At 34.6% G+C, this 20500-nt stretch overlaps 1 protein-coding gene across 4 annotated transcripts in view; it reads right to left on the reverse strand.

The window, feature by feature from the left end:
* IFT80 (intraflagellar transport 80) overlaps positions 1-20500 on the reverse strand; it is a 136524-nt gene that overhangs the window by 27292 nt on the left and 88732 nt on the right. For all 4 annotated transcript variants that reach the window (XM_040480623.1, XM_040480621.1, XM_040480620.1 and 1 more), the window contains 3 exons: positions 17372-17490; positions 13038-13112; positions 9501-9664 (listed from right to left, as the gene is read on the reverse strand). In XM_040480623.1, the coding sequence (XP_040336557.1) occupies positions 9501-9664; positions 13038-13112; positions 17372-17490 (358 nt within the window). The remainder of the gene's footprint in view (positions 1-9500; positions 9665-13037; positions 13113-17371; positions 17491-20500) is intronic.

Here is a 20500-nt window from a genome sequence, read left to right on the forward strand (position 1 = left end):
CTCTATACCCATTAAGCAGTCTCTCTCTCTCTGTCTATATATATATCTATATATATAGATATATATATCTATATATATATGTGTGTATATATACATATATGTGTATATACATATATATATATATATATATATATATATATATATATATATATATCATAGACACTAAAAAACACAATAGAACAGATCATTGAAACCAGGAGGTGGTTCTTTGATAAGATCAACAAATGAAATCAGATCAGAAATGAAAAGAGAAATAACAACTTACACTACCAAAAGACAAAGGATTATCAGAGGATATTATTAAAAATTATATGCCAAAAATTAGACAACCTAGAAGAAATGAGTAAATTCCTAGAAACAAATAACTTTTCCAAACAGAAGCAGGAAAAACATAGAAAACTTGAACAGACTGATTAATAGCCATGAACTTGAATCAAAAGTCAAAAAGCTCCCAAAAAACAAAAGTCCAGGACCAGATGGCTTCACAGGTGAATTCTACCAAACATTTAAGAAGAGTTAATACCTATTCTTCTATAACTATTCCAAAAAACACAAGAGAAAATATCTTTCCATTTATTTATGTCACCTTCAATTTCTTTCATCAAGGTTCTATACTTTTATTTTTTGTAGTGTCTTTATCTGTTTTTGGTATCAGGGTAATTCTAGCCTTGTAGAATGAATGAATTTGGAATCTTTCCTTCGAGGATCAGGAAGAAGGCAAGGATGTCCACTCTCACCAGTTTTATTCAACATAGTACTGAAAGTCCTAGCTGCAGCAACAGATAAGAAAAATAAACAAAAGGCATCCATATTGGTAAGGAAGAAGTAAAACTTTCACTATTTGTAAATGACATGATTCTATATATAGAAAACCCTAAAGACTTCACCAAAAAACTAGTAGAACTGATAAATGAATTCAGGAAAGCTGCAGGATACAAAAATATGCAGGACTCTGTTGTATTTCTATACACTAATAATGGAGTAGCAGAGAGAGAAATTAAGATAGCAGTCCCACTTACATTTGAATCAAAAATAGTAAAATACTAGGAATAAACTTATGCAAGGAGGTGAAAGACCTGTACTCTGAAAACTATAAAACATTAATGAAAGAAATTGAAGAAAGATATTCCCCACTCATTGTTTGGAAGAACAAATATTGTTAAACTGTCCATTCTACCCAAAGCAATATACAGATCTAATGCAATCTCTATCAAAATACCAATAGCATTTTCAACAGAACTAGAACAAAAAATCCTAAAATGTGTATGAAACCACAAAATACCCCCAAATAGTCAAAACAATCTGGAAAAAGAAAAAAAAAACAAAAAACTGGAGGTATCACAATCCCAGATTTGAAGATATACTACAAAGCTGTAGCAATCAAAACAATATGGTACTGGCACAAAAACAGACACAGAGATCAATGGATCAACAGAGTTCAGAAACAAGCCTATACTTTTATGGTTAATTAATATATAACAAACGAGGCAAGAATGTACAATGGGAAAAATAGTCTCTTTAATAAATAGTGTTGGGAAAACTGGACACTAGCTACATGCAAAAGAATGAAACCACTTTCTTACATCATGCACAAAAATACACCCAAAATGGGTTAAAGACCTAAATGTGAGACCTGAAACCATTAAATTCCTAGAAGAAAACATACACAGTAATTTCTTTGACATCATTCATAGAAACATTTTTCTAGATATGTCTCCTCTGGCAAGAGAAACAAAAGCAAAATTATACTATTGAGACTCCAACAAAATAAAAAGCTTTTGCACGATGAAGGAAACCACCAACAAAACAAAGAGACAACCTAATGAATGAATAGAAGATATTTGCAAATTCTGTATCCAATAAGGGGTTAATTTTCAAAATACATAAAGAATTTATACAACTTAACACCCCCCCCAAGATAATTCATTTAAAAATGGGCAGAGGAAATGACCAGACATTTTTCTAAAGAAGACATACAGATGGCCAATGGACAAATGAAAGATGCTTAACATCACTAATCATCAGGGAAATGCAAATCAAAACAAGATATCATCTTATACCTTTCAAAATGGCTACACACACACACACACACACACACACACACACACACACACATGCACGTGAAACAACAAGTGCTGGTGAGGGTATGGAGAAAAAGGACTCTTCATGCACTGTTGGTGGGAATACCAACTGGTGCAGCCTCTACGGAAAACAGTATGGAAGTTCCTCAAAAAATTAAAAATATAATTACCATATGATCCAGTAATTCCAGTACTGGGTATTTACCCAAAGTGTTTATGTTTTCATAAACACTAATTTAAAAAGATATATGCATCCCTGTGTTCACTGCAGCCTTATTTATAATAGTCAGGATATGGAAGCAACCCAAGTGTTCACCCATAGATGAATGGATAAAAAAGATGTGAGATGAAGATAGATAGATAGGTAGATAGATAGATAGATAGATAGATAGATAGATACACAGATCTATAATGGAATGTTACTCAACCATTAAAAAAAATAAAATCTTGACATTTACAACAACATGGATGGATCAAGAGTATATAATGCTAAGTGAAATAAGTCAGTCAGAGAAGGACAAATACCACATGATTTCATTCATATGTAATTTAAAAAACAAAGAAAAAAAGAGATAAACAAAAAAACACTCAAATATAAAGAACAAACTGGTGGTTGCCAGAGGGGAAGTGGGTAGGGGGATGGGTGAAATAGGTGAAGAGGCTTAAGGGTACGCTTATCATGATGAGCACTGGCTAATGAATTGAATTACTGAGTCATTATATTGTATACTTGAAACTAATATAACAGTATATGTTAATTATACTTGAATAAAGAAAAAAGAAAAAGTGAAGCTATATATTGCTGAGACCCCACCTGCTATTGCAACCTGACAAGACTGAATGTAATTCTATATACCTGAGTAGCTTTGCCTTGGAAGACATTTTATTTTTTTTTTTAATTTTTTTTTTCAACGTTTATTTATTTTTGGGACAGAGAGAGACAGAGCATGAACGGGGGAGGGGCAGAGAGAGAGGGAGACACAGAATCAGAAACAGGCTCCAGGCTCTGAGCCATCAGCCCAGAGCCCGATGCGGGGCTCGAACTCACGGACCGCGAGATCGTGACCTGGTTGAAGTCGGACGCTTAACCGACTGCGCCACCCAGGCGCCCCAGACATTTTAGTTATATAATGTGATGATGGATTGGACTAATTATTAGTGACTAGAGTGACTCTGGTAAAGTACCAGTGTCTTTTCACTCATTTTCAATACAGTATAGCACTGTCATTGTTGGTAAGATTGTAATATTGATATTGATGGACAAATGTATTGGAAATATCTGAGTTAAAAGCCTCCTATCCCAAGGCCCCTGACTGGCTCAGTTGGTTAAGTATCCAACTTTGGCTCAGGTTATGATCTCACTGTTTGTGTGTTCGAGCCCTGTGTTGGGCTTTGCACTAATGGTGCAGAGCCTGCTTGGGATTCTCTCTCCCTCTCTTCCTTTTCTGCACTTGTGTTCTCTCTCTCTCTCTCTCTCTCTCTCAAAATAAATAAATAAACATAAATTAAATAAAATAAATGAATAAATAAATAAATAAACAAATAAATAAATAAATAAATGCCTCCTATCCCTAGTCCACACCGACTCCTCTAAATTTTAGGCATATTCATACAAATACTATTTTTGAGAATGATCCTTTTGCTATAAGGGATCTATGGTCAAAGACCAGGAGTGGCCTGTGGTGTAAGAAATAATTTGTTTGGTTTTTGTCCCGAGTTAATGGACACAAAACCCTTGGAATTTCCTGAATGATGGGAGTGTCACTGTTACACTAATGAGGTGACTTTCAGTGGGCCCCTAAGATAGCTTCAGGATAGGGGCTGGTGACCAGAAAGACCAAGCACATGATTAGGGGATTGGGATGTTCAGCTCTCCCCCTAACCCTGACCTCTGGAATGAAGACTGAGTTCAATCACATGGCCAGCGATTTTTGTAATTGTGCCTAATTAGTCATGTAATAAAAACAAAACAAAAAAACTCTGGACACCAAAGTTCACTGAAGCTTCCTGGTTGGTGAATATATGGATGTGCTGGGAGGGTGACCACTTTAATTTCATGAAAAGAGGGCATAGAAGCTCCTAGACATCTCACTATGTGTATCTTTTATAACAAAACTGTAATCATAGAAACTTCCTGAGTTGAGTCATTCTAACAAATTATTGAAGCTGAGAGAGTCATGGGAGCCTTTGTATACGCAGCCAATTGGTTAGAAGTAAAGGTGGTCTGGGGATGCGCCAAGACTTGCAGCTGACATCTGAAGTCAAGGCAATCTTGTTGAGGACTCTTCCCTTAACATCACAATTTAATTGCAGTATACTCCATTGGGGTAAAAAACAGATGGACTACCAACAATCGAGAATCTCTGTAAGTGATCAATATTATTTTACAAATTAAAATTCATGGCCTTACCACAGAATATTCAATTCAAAGTTCCACAGTACCAGAATGTTTGGTTTCGATCAGAATTTTGTTTTTATTTTTTAAAGTAGTCTCTATGCCTAACACGGGCGAGATCAAGAGTTGTGTGCTCTATCAATAGAGCCAGCCGTGGCCCCTCCCCTAAATCTTTGCATCCAGCGTTGGAGAAATCTCTTAAAGAAACCACATTTGTCAGAAACACTTAATTTGAGAGCTCAGCTAGCTTTCAGTCTGAGAATTTCTCTGAACTCCTGAGGGAAGGTTCCAGAACTATCTTTTCCATATCCCCAGCAAGCCCATTGATTTTTAGAGTTACATTAGGAAAAAGAATACATGCAAATAAGATGCAGTCCATAAAATAATTACTTTTTAATTGGATCACCATTATTATAGCATTAATTCTAATTTTTCTTTTTGACGGCTGTTAACAATGATTTCTCTTCCTAACTGATAGCTGAGGGAAATAACTCCCCTATTGAAATGGAGCAGATATTTTGAAATTAAATATTTTCCATAGATTATCAAGAGTTGGTTTTAAGACAGACAAAACATTTGTTTGGAAACCATGAAATATTCAATGAGATCATGTAAATTTTAAAATTCCGCTATATAAAAATGAAACCTTTGGTAACCTGTAACAGCTCAATTTCCCTCCAATTATCTCCAAAGCTACTTAGCCCTGGTCCTTACTTCACATGCTCTGATTTCAGGTGAATGGGTATTTGGTACCCATACTCCTCTACCTCTACCACATTCTTCACCTATACATTGTCATTCTACCTGCCCAGCTTTCTCTAAGATATTACTCTATCAACCATCCCCATTTTCTCCTGGACCTTTACCTGCACCTTTTTGCCTGATTCATTTTGAGTACTACAAACACTTCAAAGTTACCTTCATTCAAAAAAAAAAAAAAAATCTTCCCTACTCTTGAGTAATCTGTTAATTCCTTGCCTCTCTTAATGCTAGACTTCTTGAAACAATAGGCATTTCAGCTTTTACAGCCCCTATCCACTGTTCAACTTATTACAATTTGCTGTTCTACCTTACTACATGATTCAAAGGCTCTTGCATGGATCACCAATGACCCCTATGTTTCCCAATCAAAGAGTCTATTTTCAGTTTTCAAGAGTCTACTTTTAGTCTTTACCTCCCAGCAGCAGGCTACATATGTTTTCTCCTGACCCTCGCCTATTTTGGACCACCCCTCATTCTCTTTTGCTAACTCCTCCTTATCTGGTGACCCTTTCTTCTAAGCTTTTGTTTTAAGTCACCTTTTCACAGCACATATTTTCCCTGATTTCATCTACTTTCATGACATCAATCATTATATAAATAATGATAATTCAAAGTTCTCTATTTCCAACCTCAGCTTTACAACTTGAAGTAGGTCAAGTTGTAAAAATTACAGGAGATATTGCATTGAAGCAGCCAAGAGCAAATTCTGCCTCTGCCCCCTCCTTTGTTTCACTAAAGGCTTCTTCTAATCTCAAACATGACAGTGGTACAAAGAAAAGTGTTCTTTTCTCTTTTAAAAAGATTTTCAGGTGGTGAGGGGAAGATTGTTGGGAGTGTTTTGGTGATTCTCTTTAAGTGATCTCCAAATTACTCCAATCCAAGATTCATCCCCAATGGAGTAATTTTATATGATTAAACATGCAAAAAGTTTACAAAAATGAACAGACAGAAATGGCATGAAACGACAGTGGCATGAGTAGTCAGCCAAAGAATTGAACAAGTTATACAGATCATAAAAATGCCAAAATATGTATGACATGATAGGTAAATTCCAGAGGTCACACTTCTAGTATATTATTAGCTGTTAGTAAATCTTAGGAATGTTGAGTTTGAGGTCACTGGCTATATTCACAGAGGAAATAATTTTGTAACAATAAGTTATGTTTTAAAATTGCCAATTTTGCTCAGAAAAGTTAAAAAGAAAAATACCATAACGGAATTTTTAATTAAGCACGGCAACAAAAATTTTTACATTTTGGCTTCCAACAAAAAAATGCTTTGGGCTTGGCTAAACCCATTTTCTTTTCATAGCTAGACAAACTAGTAACTTCTTAAAAATAAAAGCATTCCATCCTTTGATGACTGCACACATTACAAAGAGATGGATGGACTTGCATACTTCTTTCCACAACTGTAGGTGGCCCTGATCTAAGGGAGGCTGGACCTGTATTTTAGTGTTAGTATGTAGCAGAAACTGGTAGATAGAACAACTAAGGAATTGGGGGCTGAAAGAGTTGCTCCTAAACATAAGTAACTGCTCTCTAACTTCTACTCTCCCCTTATCCAGACATTTGTTTCAAAGAGTCATCCAGACTAATATCATAGCCTATCTGTGCAAGTGTTTGAGGAGAAGGAAGTCAAAAGCAGTAGTATCTCCACTACTTAATCAATCACCCAAAGTGGTAGAATACTGTACTTGGTCCAAGAATCCTGCTTAGAAAGGAGCTCCCAAATTAGGAAGGAAGCACTGTTTTCGTATGTGAACGGCCCCCCTTGAAGGAAAATTTCATAGGTTAAAGATTCTAGGTACTTCACTTGTGCCTTCTATTATTAGCACATACTTCTATTTAACCATCAATGGATACTAGCTTCTTTTAAAAGAAACATAAGGAAAATATTTTCCTACTCATTTTATATCAGTTTACAATAATAATTTTATTTTGGTCTTTTTGATTTTCTGTTTACAGCCAAACAGAATTGCATGATTATCTTCTTCAACAATCAAAATTTATGTAAGTAAAACAGATAATTTATTGGCAGATAATCCATATTTCTGAAAATGTTGACGATTCTTTCTAGCTCTAAAGTGCTATGAATTATCAAAGTATTAAAGAGTAATGAAATATGTTTCAGATATGAATTAAATGTAGAAAAATTCAGAATAGGGATGTCTGGGTGGCTCAGTTGGTGAAGTCTCAGACTCTTGATTTCAGCTCAGGTCATGATCTCACAGTTGGTGAGTGTGAGCTCTGCACTGACATCATGGAGCCTACTTGGGATTCTCTCTCTCCCCTCTCTCTCTCTGCCCCTCCCCTGCTCATGCTGCTCGTGCTTTCTCTCCTCTAAATAAATAAATAAAATGAATAAATAAATAAATATTCAGAATAAGGTATATTCAGTTGTAAATATAAGTTCCTTATTACACCTTCTGTCTAAAATATGCAGTGTTGAACAAGAAAAGTACAGACAACTCATAATGATCACTGGGATTTTCAAATTTAAGTTTATTGAGAAAAAAATCTGACCTCCAAGTTATTAACAATTACTCAGTCATCGTAAATGTGTCTGCTATCTAGATACTATCTTACTTGATTCTCTTTTTTAGCCAGAAAGGAAGTCCTTCAAAAATAAAACAATCACCAAATGTCCTCTCTCACAGAAGGTCTAAGGCATGAAGACACAAACTCTGCTTAGGAGAATTATATTTCTACCAGTATGAGACGGGATGGGATATCAAAGTACTGAAAATTAAAAAGCCGGAGTTTCTTAGCTCCTGAATTAAGGTTTCCACAGCATGAACTAACAAAATTAACCATCACGTCAGATTTTTTTTGTAACATGTCACAGTGATAAACAACATTTGGCAATATGTACCAAGAGAGAAAAACAATTATTTAATGTTTTTTCCACTAGGCTTTGGGAATAACTCACTCTCACTCTTACCTCACTGGCTCTGCTTCCTCTCATCCATCTCTAAGTATTGATGTGCTCAGTCTTTGGTCCTTTCTCTGCCTGTACTTACTTCTTGGATGATTTCTTTCAGTGCCATGGCAGCATCTGTATACCAGTGACTCCCAAATTTGTATCTCTAGTCCCCAACTCTCTCCTGAGTCCTAGGCTTGTCTAACCTACTGTTTACCCTCCATTCCTGCTTGAATGTCTGAGAAGCATTCAAACTTACCATGACCAAAATAGAATTCGGTTTGTGGACCTCCTGTAAACTTCCTCCTTCCCCATCTTCCATCTCATTCATCCAGGACAAAAATGTGTGCCTCTTCTCTTTCTCTCATCCAACATCCCTACCATGGCCAAGTCTTTATATGATCTGGTTCCTGCTTATCTATCTTTCTGTCCTCTCCTCCCACTCTCTGCCTAGCTCATGTTGACCTAGTCCCATGGACTTCTAGCAGTTCCTTTTACATGCCAATCATCCCCACCTCGGAACCTTTGCACTTGCTTGTCCTATAGTCATTCCCCTACCTCACCTCCAGCATGCTCTATTCCATCACCTTGCATTTTCTTCACAGCACATATCATTAGCTGACTACTTATTATAATTTGTATGTTTATTTGTGTGCCTTATTCACTGTTGTATCTTCAACTTCTAGAAAAATACCTGGACATAGCAAGTACTCAGTATCTGTTGGATAAATGTCATTGAGATAGAGCAATGCCCTAAAAACATCGTGTCACTGTACTATGGAATTCCAAAACATCAGACATATTTATATTTTTTTCTAAATACTAATGCAATCTATATTTTTAGATGAAAATTTTAAATTCATAACTTTATTCTATTTAATTAATTCAAAAAATATATAAATATAAAAATATTTATAAAAATATACATACATATAAGCAAAATACATAGCACAATGAAACACAATATTTACTGTATTTACTGTTACCAAATGGAGGAAAAGGAACATTTTAAAAGATCACAAAACTTAAAAAGTAACAAGACATTTTTAGGACTCACAATCATGAACTCAAACTCTCTACCAACAGCTACTAAATACATAAAGATTTATTACTTACCAATAAGCTTTGATGTTGTGACAGTACTTATCTGTTCTATCAATTGGGTATAATATGTCAACTTTAGTTCTTTAATTAATTTATGCTTAGGACAAATAGGAAGTTCATAATTCTTTCATATAAAGTGAATATATTAATAGATGAGAAAATAAAAGAAAGGAAATTTTACAGTGTTAACAAATTTCATGGAAATGTGACATGGAAAATTATAGAAATACACTTACTTTTTTCATCAGCTTTGTCTTTTATTGCTATGGTATCATTACTCAGAGATACAGTCTGTGCATTCAGAATATCTGTTCTCATTCCAGGAAATTTTGGAGAAGAAATGAACCGGCCTTCATAAGAATATAAATAGATACCACCACCATCTACAAGAAGAAAATGTCTAAAAAAAAAAGAATAAAAATACATTCTCAAATAGAAGCTTACTCTATTTTCATTTTTATATGAGAGAATAGTGTATTCTTTGGAAAAATCTAAATCAAAATTTTTTCCTTTGAAAATTTATGAACATTGCAAAAAACAATTCAAACAACAAAGAGAAAGCAAAAGATCTCTTGCAATTCTATCTCTAAAGAGATAACTTATGGCAAAGTATGGGTGTATTATAATTTCATTTTATTGTCATTGCTTTTTAAAAATTTTTAAATGTTTATTCATGTATTTTAAGAAAGAGAGAGAGGGCAAGGGAGGGGCTGAGAGAGGGAGAAAGAGAATCTTAGGCAGGCTCCATGCTGTCTGCCTGATGTAGGGCTTGATCTCACAAACCATGAGATCATGACCTGAGCAGAAATCAAGAGTTGGGCGTTTAACCAACTGAACCACCAAGGCACCTCTATTAACTCAGTCCTGATAGACATTTATTTTATTTCAAATTATTCACTGTATTTTTTTGTTTTTATTTTGTAATGTTTATTTTCACAAGAGACAGAGTGTGAGCAGGGGAGGGGCTGACAGACAGGGAAACATAGAACTCGAAGCAGGCCCCAGGCTCTGTGCTGTCTGCACAGAGTCCTACCCAGGGCTTGAACTCACGAACCATGAGATCATGACCTAAGCCGTAGTTCAATGCCTAACCGACTGAGTCACCCAGGCGCCCCTAAATTATTCACTGTTTTAAAGAATGCCTAGTGTATACACATCTCTGTATGTCTACCTTATTTCCTTAGTGTAACTTCTAGAAATGTAATAATTGGATGAAAGGGCATATACTTAAACAATTTTATTTATTTTTTTATAAAATGTTTTATTTTGAGAGAGAGAGAGAGAGAGAGCGCACACGTGAATGGGGAAGGGGCAAAGAGAGAGAGAGACAGAGAAAGAGAATCCCAAGCAAGCTCCATATGTCAGTCCAGAGCCCTACACGAGGCTTGAACCCACAAACCATGAGATCATGACCTGAGCTCATGACCAAAATCAAGTCAGACGCTCAACTGACTGAGCCACCCAGGCACTCCTACTTAGAAAATTTTAATCTTTATTGTTAAACTGCCCTTTGAAAGGCTGTAATAATTTACAATCATACCATTGCTATATTGGAATGCCTATTTCCTCAATGCTGAACACAGTATTACTTCTTAAGATCTTAAGTTCAAAAATTTAATATCCTTGATTCAGAACTATTTCTTGATCCAGGAATTGCTCATTGTTCTTTCTTGCCATGGAACAAATATATACATTTTAATTAAATTAATACTTGAGTACTGGTATGTAGTTTATTTGATTGAAGGCTTTGGCCCTTACCCATTAGTGTATGAAAACAATATTTGCTAATGTTGACAAATGATACATCATATTAGTATAAATTCTTTCTTTGTTTCAATACTAAAACCTTTTTCTATCCTGAAAAAGACACTATAAGTTTTTAACCTCCTTGTGAGTAAACAGTTTTCAAGGAGCAAAGTTTTCTCAGTACAGAAATAAGACAAGCCAATAGGTGGTAAGGAAATTATTCTTTAACTGCCTAATTATGCCATTAACAAATGCCTTTACTAAGAGCATATTCAATAAATACACTTATAAGTAATGTGTAAATGAATAAATTTGGAACTATTTGAATAAAAATAATTTCAGAAATATGGTGTTTTAGATAGCTGAAATCTTACCTTTTTAAGTGGCAAAGACGTCTTTTTCATATTAAAAGTTTATGATATAACTAAATAAAGAAATATATTTCAATTTCATTAAACAGATGGTACAAAATTTGACACAATTTTCTTGATCACTCAAGGTCATCAATATGATGACCATACTCTTCAGTAACTGTTTAACTGATAGCTTTGGTATACAGGAGAATCTGTTCATGCATCAGAATAATGAAGCTATTCAGCTATACAGTTCTGTGCTTTTAGTTTTCTCTATGCTGCTTGCCAGGCAGTCACTTTTCTTCTTGTCCTTGTGCCAGCCTCTAACAGCCCACGAGCATTCCCCTTCTGGTTTGCTATTTATAAAAGGCCGTGGGCTAGAAAACCTGAGAGCAACACTATTAAGAGACTGCCTAGGTGGTGAGTAAAGGAATAAGGAATAAAGTACACGGTTTTAGTGCAAAGATTTCACGGGTAGCTATATTAGGTAATTGTTGATTCTATTTTCAAACTTTATTCCAGGTTTCATTGGATTGTAGCTTTCTAAAACCGATGGTTCAGTAGGATATCACTGTACTTGATTGATGACAGTTTTCATGAAAAAGTGTGGGTTCCTGAGCCATAGCTATTTCAACCTTACTCTAGTTTCTTGGCCCGGTGTTCTATAGTCCTGTATACACTGAAAGTGTGGGTAAAGAATATTATTTTTGAAACTTGAGGTCACAGCCTAGTAGTGGCTCATAAAATCAATGTGTTTCAACCAATATTTAAAACCAAAAACAAGAACAAAGGGGCACCTGGATAGCTCAGTCAGCTAAGCATCTGACTTGATTTTGGCTCAGGTCATGGTATCACTGTTTGTGAGTTTGAGTCCCGTGTTGGGTCTGCACTGGCAGTGCGGAGCCTGCTTGGGATTCTCTCTTATCTCTCTCTGCCCTCACTCTGTTCTCGCTCTCTCAAAATAAATAAATAAACTTAAAAAAACAAAAGGTTTTTTTAAAACCTTTTTTTTTTAAACGTTGTTTTTTAAAAAAACAAAAGGTGTTCCAAAAAATGAACACCTTTTAAATTTCTCAATTAAAAATTTTAGTGTAGTAAATGCTAATATATATATATATAAATTTGTATATATATATATATATATATATATATAAATTTGTATATATATATATATAAAACCTATATATAACCCTCAAGAATTTTTTCAGAATGTAGAGAAATTCTGAGAGCAAAAAGTTTCAGAACCACTGACCTAACAGCTTATTCTCTTACTTTTTCTTCTTTAAAATAAATAGAAACAGGGGCGCCTGGGTGGCTTGGTTGGTTAAACGTCCGACTTCAGCTCAGGTCATGATCTCATGGTCCGTGAGTTCAAGCCCCACGTCGGGCTCTGTGCTGACCGCTCAGAACCTGCAGCCTGTTTCAGATTCTGTGTCTCCCTCTCTCTCTGCCCCTCCCCTGTTCATGCTCTGTCTCTCTCTGTCTCAAAAATAAATAAAGGTTAAAAAATAAAATAAAATAAAATAAAATAAAATAAAATAAAATAAATAGAAACAGACTGACTCCAAATGACTAATATACCATTCTGTAAATGACATGCTTTATACAGTGTTTTACTGCAATCTGAAATATTTCAACCCCAAATTCAATTGTCAAACAAGATAAACAAATTACCTTTCTGCCTGCAGAATTAAACTAACAGTTCCTTCTTTTAGATCAAATATAAGAGGTGTATTCCAGTTCTTCGTACTAAAAGACAAATAAAAAGGACACTTATTAACATTTAAAATACCAAATGCTTTTTAATAAATAAATATGTATTCATTTTAAATAGTGTCTTCAGTTTCACAGTAACTGTATATATTTCTATTACAGCACTTGGCACATTGTTCTGAAATCATTCACTTACATGTCTGTATCTCTGACTAGAAACCAAATTCTGTGTAAGTAGTAAGTACTCAGTAGTAAACACTCAATAAATGTTTACTCTAGGCATCACAATATGTGAATTGAGGAATTGTAAGTGCAAGTTCTGTCATTTATTAGCTATGTGGTTTGGGCAAGTCATTTTATGTTTCTTATCTGATATAGTAGCGGCATGGCACAGTGAGGAAAGGATGAATTTTTGCCTAGACAGATCAGGATTGCAATCCGGTTTCACCACCTATTGTCCATATGATCTTAATAAAGTCAACCTCCTAAGCATCAATTTCCTTATTTGTAAATTGAGATAATGACGACTCAAAGTGTCTAGCTAACTGCCTGTTATATACTAGATAGTGAACAAAGAGACATTATAATAACAATTAACATTATGAACATGAATATTTTTCCTGTAGGTCTCCCAGTGTCATTGTTGGGCTAAATGAAGATTTTTGTGAAGCATTCTGTAAACTGTAAAATACTATATAAATGTAGGCAATGATCATACTTATTGAATAAATTGATAAGTAAATAAACAAACAATTCCTTTAGTTTTTATAATAGGGATTCAAAGATAGGAAAGGGGGAGAGAACATTTACAAACTGAAAGACTCACCCCAAATTATCAAAGTTGCACAGTTTAAAATATTTTATCATTCCTATATATTCTGACTTCCTCTCAATTACTTTCATGGAACCAATTCTTTAAATCAGATTAAGTCTCATATTCAGATCCAGAAAATGGGGGAAAGGAAAGGCTGCAGTAAGTGGGCGCACTGGTGGGAAATTAATATTGGCTAATGCAAAGAGTCTGATACCTATTTCAATAAGTAAAGGCATGAGCAAAACAAAACAATGAATAAACTATTAATAATAACTAGGCCTGGGGTCACAGGTATGATAAAAATATGTGCTTTTGTACATTAGAAAAAATATCATAGCATGCTTCATGTACATAGTCATTAAAACTAACCTTCATTCTTTGATAAGAATAGTGATTGTGGATTTTTTTAATGTCCCCTTGCAAAATATCTGAGAGTTATGACAATGGAGATAGGTATATATATATATATATATATATATATATATATATATATATATATATCTGCCACAGAAACATAAGCTCCTTAAACCACACTGTCAAATAGAGCAAGAGTATTTTCTATACAATGATATGAAACTTCAAATGAAAATTTAACAAAGAATACTTATATATCATGTTCCTTTTTCTGGAACTTCTTTTCATATAAACCACTATACTGCTTACATGTTTGTTTTAAAAATTATATTTTTATTACTAAAAAAGGGCAACAGTTAGTAAGAACTTGGACTCAAACCCTAGCTCTTCCTTTAGGAAAGAAGTAATCTGACCTAGAGTGAGTTACTTAAATACTCTCTGTGTATTTCAGTTTCTTCATCTTGGAAAATGGGAACGGTCATACTCAACACACAGGGTAAATTAGACCATGACCAAAAAAGACAGTATAATAGAGCTCAATAAAAGATAGTTTTTGTTATCTAAAACACTAGTAGGTTTTACAATTTAGTGAAATATATTTTGGTGACGATCAGTCTCAGCACTATCTCATTCCCACTACTGCTCCCTGGTATTTCACTTTCAGAAATATTTTGTGCCTTAATAAATGTCTTGACAAGAGAGGGGAGGCAAGACTAACTTATAAAAGAATAAAAGCAATCTTATATTCTGTCATATATTAACTGGTATATGAAGATTAGGGTGACAAAAAAAAGTAAGGAGACAAAAAAATTAAATAACAGCTGCTAAACTTTCAGTAAATATTTTAAAAAGCCACCTCTGATGCAAGTAACACATGATACTAATCCTCCAGATTCAAACATTCTGTCATTGCCAATAAACTAGCAGAATAAACCCCTCACATGGGGTGGTTAAGAGACCTACTGTCTTCAAACGAACCCTAAACTGAAGAGATCTTCTCTATTTGACTCAACCCCATGAAAATTAATTATTCACATTACTATGTGCGCTAAGTGATTGTGAAATTTCTTCACATCCGATAATCCCTTCCCTGTATATCAACTGTTTAACTAGGTATCTTTCTTGACTTTTCCCAAAGTCATACTGTTGTTCACTTTCATGTAAGAAAAATATTTCCCTTAAATTGAGCTGCTTATTTCTTTATCCCCTCTCTTCTCTGCTTCTCCCATTTAATTCTTCCAGGGTTGGCTGCTGTCCTAAGTTGTACATTCTGATTAGTAGTAGACTTATGTATAGTGAGGGAGAATTTTTAATAATTAATTATACCAATTTTTATTGTTAATAAAACTGTATACCTTTGTCTTGCACATTACTGGGCTTAGGAATTCAAGACACTACTACCCTTCATGTTTTTTGATTCATTAATTTATCCAAAAACATTTATCTACTAAGTACCTACTACATGTTGAACACTAGGTGTATAGATGTGACTAAGACACATGTAGTCCCTATCTTCAATTTTATATTCAATGATTATAACCACATAATGTTACAAATAGAAGCACAAAATGTAAAAAACAGTCCCTAACTATTCACAATTCTTGAAAGTATCAGAGTGGTTACATTAGTTTTCTGGATAGTTGAGAAGTCAGCTGGTGGCATGCTAGAGCCAGCTTGTACCAAGTGGTGTATTTTCAGGAAGTTTGTAAGCCAAGTATTAAAAGCTATTATTGGGGCACCTGGGTGGCTCAATCAGTTAAGCTTCTGACTCTTGATTTCGGCTTAAGTCATGATCTCACACTTCATGGGGTCGAGCCCCACACCAGGTTTTGTGCTGACAGTGTGGAGCCTGCTTGGGATTTTCTCCCTCTCTCTCTGCCCCTCTCCCACTGGTGCTCTCTGTCTCTCTCAAAATAAATAAACTTAAAAAAAAAAACTATTATTTAAAATTCAATTATATAAACTTATACTTATTATATTCAAAAACAAAGATAATAATAATCCAAACTTATTCCTTCCAGATTATTTTATTACATTTTACTATTATCTATGCACTTGAGGTTATATACATCTGTTGTGTCCATATGGTGGCAATTCTATATAACGGTTTGCTACTATGCATCTCTTTTCAATTCGGCCTTCAGTGACATCATAATGGTAGCTTAAACTGGCCATGGTAGAAGTATTTACATTATAGAAGTAGGTAAACACTGCAAATTGGGTTTGTTTGTTCATTTCCAGAAAGCCAGTTCGACACTTTTCAGCACATATTGAGTTACACTTTAAAAAATACCATGTATATTTGTTTTACGCACAAGTTTCTTGGATGTACTGAATTATTCTCCATTTTCAAATACAGGTAGATTGAATATATTTTCTTCCATCATTTCTGGACAACTCTGGATTATCATTATGAATATCCATGATTACTTTGGGCTATGATATTAAGCTTGAATACTTCTTTGTATCCCTATTGAACATGTTTCAGCCTATTGTCAGGCCACTAACTGTCCCTTCTCTTCCAGTGGTTAGGTGGGTCTTTTTCCTACCATTTATCAGCTGCTCCTCTGGGCTATGAAGTTATAGTTGTTGTACTAAATTCCTTAGAACTGTGAGTAAAGTAAGAGTAAACACTATCTCAGAGAAGGTATTTTCTATTATAAAAATGATTATTAACTGATGCACAAACTTTATTAGGTCTATTTTTAGTGCTCATAGCTCATTTTTAAACCATTTCTTGGTTGGGAGTTCAGTTTGGAGTAAGTGAGATTTTTTTTTTGTTTTGTTTTTAATTTTTTTTTTAACGTTTATTTATTTTTTTGGGACAGAGAGAGACAGAGCATGAACGGGGGAAGGGCAGAGAGAGAGGGAGACACAGAATCAGAAACAGGCTCCAGGCTCTGAGCCATCAGCCCAGAGCCCGACGCGGGGCTCGAACTCACGGACCGCGAGATCGTGACCTGGCTGAAGTCGGACGCTTAACCGACTGCGCCACCCAGGCGGCCCTGGAATAAGTGAGGTTTTAAGCAAATTAAGTTTAAACCAACCCATGTTGATGTGAAAGCTTGAAAATAAATACCTCATCACAGACAAAACTCTGGATTTTTAAGAAATGCAAGATGCTTACGAGAACACATAACATTGAAGAGATGTTGAAACAACTAAGTGTGCATAGTTCAAAGATGCTTTAATGACTCTATCACGGAATTCCAGTAAATCCACTGCATCATTAAGAACGTTACGAACCTAAACAAGGAAAAATGAAATACCAACAAACAACATTAAAATACATCAAAATTTTAACCAGGTAAATTAGTAAGATTTTGAAGCATAAAAAAATTCAGGGGCACCTGAGTAGTTTAAGCATCTGACTTGATTTCGGCTCAGGTAATGATCTTGTGGTTTAGGTCATGAGATGGAGCCCTGCATTTGGTTCTGTGCTGACAGTGTGGAGCCTTTTTGGGATTCTCTCTCTCCCCCCTCTCTCTACTCCTCCCTTCCTTGGGCATGCATGCATGCATGCACACACTCTCTCAAAATAAATAAATAAATGTTAAAAAATCAACCAACAAAAGAAATACACAGAAAATGTCCTAGAAATAAGTAGAAATAAGTATATTTCTAACCTGAAAGCCAATTTGAACGGTCTAGCAAGGGAGAAATAAGGTGAAAAATGCTATAACATTGAGATATAGCTATATATATATGCATAGAAGTTGGAAAGAGACTGTACGATTTCTGCCCCAAACAGAAAAATATCTTCTTAGGGCTAGGTTTTACTTTAAAATTTAAGTTCTAAAAAAAAGAGATACAATAATTTTAAAAAGTCAAAATGGAGTAGGAGGTATTAGTAAAGAAACCAACTGCACAGTCAAGCTTCACAGAGGGGCACAAGTATTTCCACATGTAAAAACACAGAGATAATGTATAAGAAAGCTAAGCACCAACTAACAAAGATTTCACCTATAATAGTCAAACTGTTACAAAGTCAGTAACAGAACAAAGTTTGCAAGGATTTTAACACTTGGCAGTATCTGCTAACAACCTTGATATTAATGGGACAATCTGCAGCAAATGAAGAAAAATGTTGAGCAAGTTAAATTTATCTAATCTTTTGTCAATACCAGAATGGGGAAGACACTGTAGCAAGAGGTAAAAATAGAGAAAAAGAGATTAATTGTACCTATAAGTTAGCATTTCTTTAAATTCCCCTCAAAATATTATCATCTTTCTAAATATAATATGACAATTACAGTATTAATGAAGAATGAATGGGTATGGAAAAAAAGAAAGATAAAGTCAAACTTCTTTTAACTACTTCTTTAAAGCACTTCTACCTATAAGGCATATTGTATTTTTATTATCTGGTCAACTCCCATACTCACCAAACTAGTAAAACTGCTATAACCACGATGGAGATAGCAACATTACATATACATATATTCCTTGACCCAGAAATCTTACTTTTAGAATTCTATCACAAAGATAAATAAACAAAATTATGAAATAACACACACACACACACACACACACACACACACACACACAGTACCACTAATGTCTTTAGAAACCAAAATTTTCTTACAAAAGAGCTATAAGTAAGAAATTAAGAGTAAAACTCTATAATCTTAAATTTGAATTTGAAACTTCAGTATATACTCATGCTGTATTTTTATCTGTCAAAAACAATACACTTTGGGGCTCCTGGATGGTTCCCTTGGAAGAGCATGCAACAATTGATCCCAGGGTTTGAGCCCCATGCTGAATGTAGAGATTACTAAACAAACAGACAAACAAGCAAACAAACAAAACAAACACATATTATCTAGAAGTAATTATCAAACCAGCAGCAAGGAGCACACCCAGCACACACCAGGATTATGGTCTCTAGATAACATTTCCCTCCCAAAAGGAGCAAGTCCTTCTTGTAAAAATTGTTGATTCCAAGTCTGGGACAGGAAATATATGAGAAGCCTATAATATCTTATCAGAAATACAAGCAAGTTATTGAAGTCATCTCAAAAGAACATAGGAGCCAATTGGTCAAAGATGAGACCATTTGAACATTAAATAGAATAATGACTGCAACAGATTGAAACACAACAAAAATGTTAAAATCTGCAAGTTTATAATGATAACATCAACAAACAATAACAATAACAAGATACAACAACAACAATAATAACAATAACAAGATTCATTGGGAAATCAACTCATTATCTGAAGAATGGTAAATACAGAAAATACTTCAGAACTGTCTCAACTCAGGGTAACCAAATGGTTGAAAAGGCAAATGTCTTATGGGAGAACTTTACTAACAAATGCAGAAGGAATGATAGAATTACAAGACTATCATTTTGCAAATCCCAATGAAACACAGTTTTAGACCAGTATTATCAATGGCTACTAAAAATATTAAAGTAAAAGCCCAATGGGCTTTTCAGGCTTTTTCTTCATGATAGATGAATCAGACTCACAACACCTGGAGACACTGATTCATCCTAACATCACTAAAAGAGAGATAAATAGACATGTGTGTCTCTTGATGTGATGCAATAGGAAGTCCACAGCATTACTTACAAAGTGTTCTTCATACTTATCAAGGTTCTCAATCTAATAACCAGTCTACAAGAAATACTGGGCCTAGATGAACATGTTAAATGGAATCATCCCATAGAGATGCAAACAGGTAAATGTGAAAGTTTTAGCAAAACAAACCACCTGGTTTCTTAAATAAACAGATAAGAACGAGGAGAAATTGCTTCACATTTAAACAGACTGAAGAGACAAATTAGCTAAATGCAATGTGGAACTTTGTTTCCTGATGTAAACAAACCAACCATCTAAATATATATTTAGAAAATAATTGGAGAAGTGGGACCTATTATCACAGAAAGATATATTTAGGAAACAACTGGAGAAATGTGAAATGCTACCATGGTTATGTTAAAATAAATTTTCATCTTTTAGACACTTTTTGAAAGTCTTAATAAAAAGAGTAATGCCAGACTAATGGTAAAAAAAAAAAAAAGACACTGATATGTTTGCTTCACTTTTGAATAAGTGGGGGAAATGACTGCAAAATGAAGAATAGTCTGATGGTAGGTGCTTTAAAGGAGCTGGGGTTGTTTTGGGAGGAAGAAATTATTGTGGTCTGAAATCAGCAATGACAGATAAGGAAGACTCTCACCTAATCTCCAAACCCATTAATACATGGCAGAAAGAAGAAAAGCACTTCTACTTGAAAAGGCTGTAG

Source organism: Herpailurus yagouaroundi, unplaced genomic scaffold, assembly GCF_014898765.1.
Source record: "Herpailurus yagouaroundi ecotype Mexico unplaced genomic scaffold, PumYag 159, whole genome shotgun sequence".
NCBI lineage: Eukaryota > Metazoa > Chordata > Mammalia > Carnivora > Felidae > Herpailurus > Herpailurus yagouaroundi.